General features: G+C 32.5%; 1 protein-coding gene across 1 annotated transcript in view; it reads left to right on the plus strand.

The window, feature by feature from the left end:
• Nucleotides 1-8,853, plus strand: part of LOC117285224 (WD repeat-containing protein 70-like) — a 76,015-nt gene that overhangs the window by 51,628 nt on the left and 15,534 nt on the right. Inside the window, exons 6-7 of the mRNA XM_033761197.1 lie at nt 5,357-5,416; nt 8,510-8,643. Coding sequence (XP_033617088.1) covers nt 5,357-5,416; nt 8,510-8,643 — 194 coding nt within the window. The remainder of the gene's footprint in view (nt 1-5,356; nt 5,417-8,509; nt 8,644-8,853) is intronic.

Raw genomic sequence — 8,853 nt, forward strand, 5'->3', positions numbered from 1 at the left:
TTGAGGATATACTCCTGAGTGAAATAAAAAAGTCAAAAACGTATAAATACCGAGTAGTTTCTCTGGTGTGAATAAAACTATAATAGTACACAAGATCCTAATGATATAATTGACAGTGTGAAATAGGAAAAAAAGGACTAAAGGTGTAGGGAAAGTAGAAAGTGTAGGGGAAAGGAAATAAGGGAAAAGAAAAAAAATATGACAAAAGGAAAAAATAGAAATAAAGTGTTTGTAAATGGGGAGGGTAGGAGGGGGTGAAGGGAGGGTAGGGACAAGGGGAAAAATGAGAACCAAGACCTGTCATGTACAGGTACAGGATCCAGTGATGAATGTAATTGTACTGTATACCTAAACTGTACCAGTGAACTCAATGAGAGAAAAAAATTGATACATAAAAAAATTATCATTTAAAAAAATCTCAATGTGATTAATATTTTAGACCAAATAAATCTTTGTTATATAGAGGAGTGGGCACTGTGTGGATTATTAGCAGCCATAACTCTTCCTCTAGTTGAAATCATGAAAAATGCCTCCAGTCCTTGAGAAATTTCCTCTGGAGGGCAAAATTCTCCCTGCTTGAGAACTATGAGTTAAGGCTACATATCTAAACAATGGGAAAACCTAAGTCTGAACCCAGGTCTCATTACTCCAAATCCCCAACATACAGGAGACTAAATAATGTTAATCTTCATTCTTTTTCCTTGCTCCTAGCTCCACTACACAAAGCTCTCTGTGTAAAGCTAAGTAAGTCATAGCTCCGGACCCAAAGGAAGACTAGGAGAGAATTAACAAGTGAGTGTGTCACAGTCAGTGTGTCACAAGTCAGTGTGTAATGTAAATCTTTTGGAAGAAGTCATATTTCTGAAGCACCTCCTGAGACCTGTAGTTTGAAGGGCATCCTAGTCGGTCTATTTGAATTGGGATTGAAGCTCGGGTGAAGATTGTCGTCCCCCAAACGGCAGTTTTCTTCCTTCTCTAGAAATAGAGCTAGCACAGGAATTCTCCAAATAGAGAACAGTTGGGGCCAAGAGAAGTAGGACTTTAGTGGAGGAGGCATTAAGATCTATTTTGCCTTTTCATGTCTTATTATTATTATCATCATCATTATTTTTGTACCAGGGATTGAACTGTGGTCCTTGCCCTTGAGAGGCAGGTTGCAGCACCACTGAGCTAAATCCCTGGCCCTCCATATCTGTTGTTATTAGTAGTATTACTAGTAATATTAGTATTAGTGGGTTTTTTTTTTTTTTTTACTTCCACCTATCTGGGCTGCTAGCATGAGGAACCAGCTACCTTCTGTGAGCCTTCACTACCACCCAAATGATTTCTTGGATAAAGTACTGTTCATTTTCATAGCTTATTTTCAGCATTCTTCATTCTCTTTCCCTACTAGTAGCAACTTGTGGCAGAGTGTTGTTACTGGGTAGGCTTTATTATGGCTTACAGCAGTATGCATATACAACTTTTAAAATTTATGCCTCTGCCAGAATGATTGTTCAGAAACAAGTCTTCTGAAACTGTTAATCAGATAGAACTGCTCATGCTATTTGAGAGATGTTTACTATCACTTATTATTGAGGCTAGACCAAAGAGCCTGGGAAATAATCCTTTGGTTGGTATTTAAAACCAAACCAAAACAAAACGTGGTATCTTTTTCTCTCTTCCATTAAGATTGTGGCTTTTGTTATGAATTCTGGTAATAAATTACTTCATTAAAGTCCTGTAGTTTGTGATGTTCCTTGGCAAGAAAATGTTGAAAGTATTTTACTGTTATGGCAAATTTCACACTAAGCCATATTTCAAAAAGTCATTAGTAAGAGTTCTGGAAAAAGAACAGTCACCATCAAGTGATATGCTACCAAAAGATGGATTGCTACTATTTTCGATGATTTAGTTGTGCCAATTATATGGGCTTTTTATGAGTTATGTCCTATGTGATTTCCAGTAAAACTTTGATTTTAAATATAAACAACATTTACTTAAACATTTAATTTACTCCTAATGTAAACACACAATTCTGTGTTTCTCTTTTTAAATATTAGAAATTGTCTATATATAGGAATATTTTTCATTGAATTAAGCGAAATAAATTTCATTCCAGCTTTAATGTGACAGTGTTTTTATTTGCTGCTTGATGAAAAAGTAATTAGTTATGAAATGAAGCATAGACTATAATAGATTATTCTAAGTGAAGCATTTCAACTACTCTCCTGGTTTTTGCAAGAATGCTTAGCACTTTTAAATGAGTTTTCATTGCTTACAAATATTGTCAACTGTTAAGGTAAAAGGAAGTAATATTTTAGGAAATTCACTATAAGGGTAGTCCAAAGTTCATTTGTTTAACTTTTAAATTATTTTGAAATTTGTTTTGGGATATTGACATTTCTGAAATAGATACATCCTGTAATTGTGTAATATAGTTAACTTATACAGTAATATTTTTGTCTTCAAATAAATTGAAAAATTTCCACTTGTTTATTCCTGTTCAAGGCCTTCCTGATTCCTGATTTCTTTTCACTAATCTGTGGTGGTAATGGATTATTATAACCTCTCAGATTAGTTTGGAAACCCTTGATTGGGGGGGGGTAAGGTGTATATGGGGGTAGGCTTAGTCTGCAGCCAGAAGGCTTGTTTTTTTTCCTTCTCTTCTTGTGGTTAGTTTTTTTCCTTTTTTATAATATAACATTTATTGGTATATTTTAGGCATACATAATGACAACATTCATCATAGGAAATCTATTTATTTATTTATTTATTTTTGAGACAGGATCTCACTACGTAGTGGAGACTGCCCTGGAACTCACTATGTTGACCAGGCTGGTCTTGAACTCACAGCGATCCTCATGCCTCAGGCTCCAGAGTGCTGGGATTACAGTCGTGCACTACCACACCTGGCTTGTTTGGTTTTAATATAAGAAATACTTTGCTTGTTTATAAAAGAAAGAACATAAAATTTCATATGTTTCATTAAAATAGTTTGCAGAATAATTCATGAATTTGCTACAGGCATGCATTTTAGTATAATTAATTTGTTCTTGGCCAATGAAGATCTGAATAAACAATGAAATGTCTTCTTTAAATGATCACTGTGACTTCTTTTGGTTTGTTTGTTTGCTTGTTTGTTTTTGTTTTTGTTGAGACAGGGTCTTGCTATGTAATTCAGGCTGTCCTTGAACTCACAGCAATCTTCCTGCCTCAGCCTCCGGAGAGCTGGGGCCACCATGCCCGGCATGTGACTTCCTACATTCTAATGTATGCATCCCTCTTCACTATTCCTCAAGTTTTCTGTTTGTACTCTTGTCTGCTATAGCATTAGTTGTACTGAATTAGAGTCATGAGTGTCTGTTTCTTAACCCATGTACTTCTTGGGAGGAGGGATGAGTTTAATTTCACCTAGCACCTGTATAATCCTGCTTTAATGAGTGCTTATTGAAACAGTGAATTAGCGAATGACTCTTCCTCCTCTTTCTTTTCCTCATCCTCTTTTTTTCTTGTCCTCCTTCTCTTCTTCTCTGCTTTATCTTCTTTCAGACCACTATGATAGAGCTACACCTTCCCCCCTTTTTTTTCATTAAGTTTTTTGGTACATTAAAAGCAAACAATACAGTTACATTTATCATTCGGATCTTGTACCTTTACATGATATATCTTGGTTCTTGTTTTTTCTCCATACCCCTGCCCTCCCTCCTCACCCCCACCTTTTTGATACAGGGTCTGGCTAAGTCTCTTGTTGCCTAAGCTGGACTCAAACTTGGGGTCTTCCTGCTTCTACCTCCCAAAGTGCTGGGGTTGCAGCTGTGTACCCCTGTGGCTGGCTTGAGTTTCTTATTTGTGCCCTTTTAGAGCAGGTTTAACTTTTAAGGGCTAAAAAGTACATAGCTACCTTGTGACAGTTTTGTTGTCTGTCAGAAATTAAGTGCAAAACATTGGAAGATATACAAATAAAAAGAGAGCTTTTAATATTTGGATGTAGAAGTCCAAAAAACAGTTATTTTAAAGGAAAATATGTAATTATTTTCAATATAGGCTATAGTGTCTTTAAAATAATTTTTAATATTAAGGTTTGGTAAGTGCTATTCAAATTTAATTTCTTTCAGTTTATGATTATCTTTGTGCGATTTTTCTCTAGGAATAGTGAGACAGAAAAAATAATTGTATTTTAGTAACACGTTATCATATTTTAATGTGAATTATGATTCTGTTTTAGTATTTATTGTCAGGGGAGCAATGTTTTATGTAAAATACTTGTTTTAAATTTTTTGGCAGCTGGGCATGGTGGTGTATGCCTGTAGTCCCAGCCCTCGGGAGGCTGAGACAGGAGGATCACTGTGAGTTCGAGACCAGCCTGGGCTACATAGTGAGTTCAGGTCAGTGTCAACTACATAGTGAGACCCTGTCTCAACCCCCTTATGCCCAAAAAAGAAAAAAAACAACAACCAATCCAAACAAACAAACAAAAAAATTTGTTGGCAATCATAATTGTTAGAATGCTTCTAATAATTGTGATTTATAATAATTTAGTAATTAATAATGATTATTTAATCTATTATTTCCTTTAGGTTTGTTAGATTTTCTTTGATTTTTATAATATGGGATTTTGAAAATTACTCCCAAAAGTTCTGAGGTTTGTTCACTTTAACATACATTTAAAATAATATATAGAGGGCCAGGGATTTAGCTCAGTGGCACCGTGTCTGCCTCGCAAGCACAAGGTTTTCAGTTCAATTTCTGGTACCCCAGCCAAAAAATAAGTAAAATAAAATAATATATAGAGAATCATTTTCCTTTATTTCAAAACATTTTTTATATTCTTTTTTTTGGGGGGGGGTTGTTGTTTTTTCTTTTTGGTGCTGGGATCAAATCCAGGCTTCTTTAGTGTTCTACTACTTAGCTGCATTCCCATCCCTTGAGGTTCTGTTTTGATTTCCATAATCAGTGACTTACAGGAAGGAAAAATCCTGATATCGCCTTTAAGAATTATACTATCAGAAACTACTTATTTACTTTTAGATTAAGTTAAAGATTTATGTTAAGGATAGGGAAGAATTTTATACAACCTAGAGTTTCTTACTCTTTTTTTTTCTTTTGTGGCAGCATGGATTGAACTATGGGCCTGTCATGCTGCCCAACTGTTCCCATAGGTATTTCTTTTTAGGATTTAAAATCAGATAAAAAATACAAATTGTGCTTTATCTAGAGCAGACAAATGATATCTTCACATTTTTATTTTACTATTTAAGTGTATTAAAAAGCCAGTGATGCAGTTTTTAAAAACTATATTTCCTCAGAATGTGAAATATAGTTTAACTCTAATATACCATTGTAGTCATTTATGTCATGGACTTTTCTGTTTCAGAATCCTGTTCAAAAGATTCCTGACTCTCATGAGATAACACTGAAGCATGGCACTAAAACAGTAAGTTTTAAAAACTTGTTTCTTTTCTTGTAATAATAGGGCTGTGATGGAAAACTGAACTAATGAGATACTTTTTTTATTAAGGTTAATTACAAAATCAACTGATGTCGTGATAATTTTAAACATTAAAAAGAAAATTTAATTTTTATGTTTAATGATAATAGCCCTTGTCTTTTATGTACAGTGGGAATACACTGTCAATAATATTATTGTTGGCTTTTTAAAAATCTTTCTTTAATATAGGAACTTTACAAATCAAGAGAAATAAAACTCAAATGTAGTTTTGTTTTTAATAGAGTAGGAAAATTTCTCATTACTTTTAGCTCCTTTTCTCTACTATATTTGTAAAAGACACAAGTTTCTTCATTTTACAGAAGAAAGATGAGAAAAGAAGTGATGAATTTTGGGGCTGGGGATTTTAAAGATTAAAAATTATTGATTTGAGTTTTTTTCTTTTTTGATACAGGTGTATATGCTCATACATTTCTCTCTATATACATTGCTTCAGTGTTAGTTTACTTCACTAGTAAAAAATGGCAATAGTAAAAATGGATGCTTTTGGAAATTCCACAAGAAAAATTGAAATATTACTAAGCACAAATAGGATAAGGAGTTCTTTCAGAGTTTTGGATTATAAATATTAGAAGATTAGTGTTATATAGTGAGTCAAAGATTCCTAATACTTTCTGTGAAAGCAATACTTGAACTATGGTTTTGTAACCACTTAAAACTTCAGAAATATTTAAAACATTTTGTGAAGAATTTATCAAAATAGGAGATACTCAGTTGTACTTGAAGTACTGACATAGTTAATGTGCTGTCAGACCAATTATCTAATTATGGACTACTGTCTAAAGCTTATTGAAAGAAGGAAAATATAAAAACAATTGCAATATAAAGGTCAGTATTGAAATTATGCTTTCTCAGGAACTGGAAACTCATTTTTGCATCATCTGATATTTAAACAAAAAGTTTAAAATATTTTATTTCTTGGTAAAAAAAGCCTAGTAATTATAGAATATTTTGATACTAGATTTCATTCATTTATGTAAATGAAGTTATCTGTTCAATTCTATTCTAAACAACTTTTTATTTTAGGGCAACATTTATATTATATATGTTGTTATTTTTTGGTTAAAATGAACCTGAGAATTAACTAGGCTGTGTTCTTCAACTCTTGAGAACATACAAGTTGAGAATTGGTTTAGCTAATCTTTGGAAGGGCTTTCATTCTCTAACTGGGGGAGAGTATTTTTTCCTCCCTGAGCTCTGTTTTCTGTCATATTCATTGCCTTTCACACCCTTTTCATGAATAATGTATATAAGCAATAGTAGAGACCCTGATACTTCAGAATGCTAACACTGAAAACATTGTTTTGTCATTTCACTGTAGAATTTGCCATGTTTTTTCTGCCCTTAGAAGAGCAGTTCAACTTTGAGATTTATTCTGTTGTTCTTTCTTGGGTAGAGAAGAATTATCACATATTTGTCAGACTGCATTGACATTTGTGTTATATAACATTTTAAACATTTTACTCCTCTTTCCTTGAAACATTTACTAGAGTTTCTGTTTTGTAATAGGCAATGTGCTTACCAAGACATGGTCTATGTCTAGAGCTTACACTCTTGAGGAGAGATCAGGCACTGAAGATGGGAGCCACAAATGAATTTACAATTTAAAATTGTGTTGAGTGGACCAAACACTGTTGAGATTATCCTATCAAGAGAAGGGACACCTCTTTAATTGTAATGGGAGAGAAGGAGGGTAGCATAATGAGCATGGAGGCAAATGAATTTGTTAGTGGTGATAGCAGAAGTCACTTAATTTTCTAAACTGTTGTTTATTTGTTTCTATTTTTTATTATTTTTCATTTTAAGAGGTTGTACAATCATAAAAAAGACCAGTTCTCATTTGTATGTTTTAGCATCTTTAGAGCCCGTATCTAACTTTAACATGTAATATGTTATTATTTATATATAATTTCTTTACATTCTGTAATCAGTGTTTGCAGGTCTTAATTAAGATGAACTTAAATTATTTTGTCACTCTAATTATAGTAATTGTTTTATAATAATTACATTTCAAGTCTTTGATTTATGGACATTTTGTTTATATAAAACTTTGATCCTTTTACTATCTCATATATATGGTAATCACAGTAAAAAAATGCCTAATGCAACGTTCTTTCTGAGAGGGCACTAGGTCTGGGGACTTCCTGCTTTGACAGAAGGTTAAATATAGCTCAAAAATAGTAAGTTACACATTGGTAATTCATAAGTAAATTGGAACTATGAAATTACACAAGGAAAGCAAATATTTTATAGACACTTATAAGTACTATTATAATACAGATAGTTATAAATTGAGCTTTAAAAATGTTTATAGTGAATATACTTGAATTATTTAGCTATGCACATAAGAAGTTTTACTTTGTCTTATTTTGTTAAGTAGATTTCAAAAAGTAATCATTGGTATGCTTTATTTATTTATTCATTTATTTACTTATGCTGAGAATTGACCCCAAAACTTTCTATATGCTAGGCAAAAACTCTGCCAGTCAGCTATACCCCACTAGCCCATTTTATTGATTTTTGATTCATTTGATTTGTTTCTTTTTTTTCCTTCTATGATGTTTATTCACTTGTGGTTTAATTATATTAAAACGCTTGCTCAATATTGAAAAGCTTAATTAGTTGTAAGATTAGTCCTCTTTCTTGAAACATTTACTAGTTTCTACTTACTAAAGCAGAATAATTTATTATGTCAGATTATAGTGATCGCTCTTCTGAGTACATGGTTGATAAGATGGGACAAAATATCAATTACAAATATTTATAATATAAATTAATTTAAAATATTTAAAATTTTAATTTAAAATATTTTTATTTCAAAAGAAATAATACTTCTATTAACCCAATTAAATTACATAGAAGCTGGTAACCATTCCTACTTTTCAAAATGAAAAACAGTTGATACTCTGTGCGTCTAGGGCCTTTAGATTAGGAAATGAGATTAAGAAGTGAACTTGAAGGTGATAATAGACTGTAAGTTGTCTCCCGTTTTTTCTTTTCTTTCTTTTTTTTTTTTAACAGGTGTCTGCTCTGGGTCTAGATCCCTCGGGGGCCCGTTTAGTGACTGGAGGGTATGACTATGATGTTAAGTTTTGGGATTTTGCTGGAATGGATGCATCTTTTAAGGCTTTTCGATCCCTGCAGCCCTGTGAGTGGTATGTATTCACTTACTTAACATCTTCATATTTGGAGACAGTACTTTTGTTAATTGAATTCTATCATTATTTGTACCAAAATTTAGTTTCATTAACCTATGTTTTAAAGGCATTTTTATCTTGTAGTTTTTAAAAAATGTTTCTTTAAAACTGTTCCTTGCTTCATTTATTTAAAAACCCTCTGTGCTGGCTTTTTTTTTTTTTTTTTTT

The sequence above is a fragment of the Fukomys damarensis genome, unplaced genomic scaffold, assembly GCF_012274545.1.
Source record: "Fukomys damarensis isolate Sample0158 unplaced genomic scaffold, DMR_v1.0_HiC HiC_scaffold_1, whole genome shotgun sequence".
Taxonomy (NCBI): domain Eukaryota; kingdom Metazoa; phylum Chordata; class Mammalia; order Rodentia; family Bathyergidae; genus Fukomys; species Fukomys damarensis.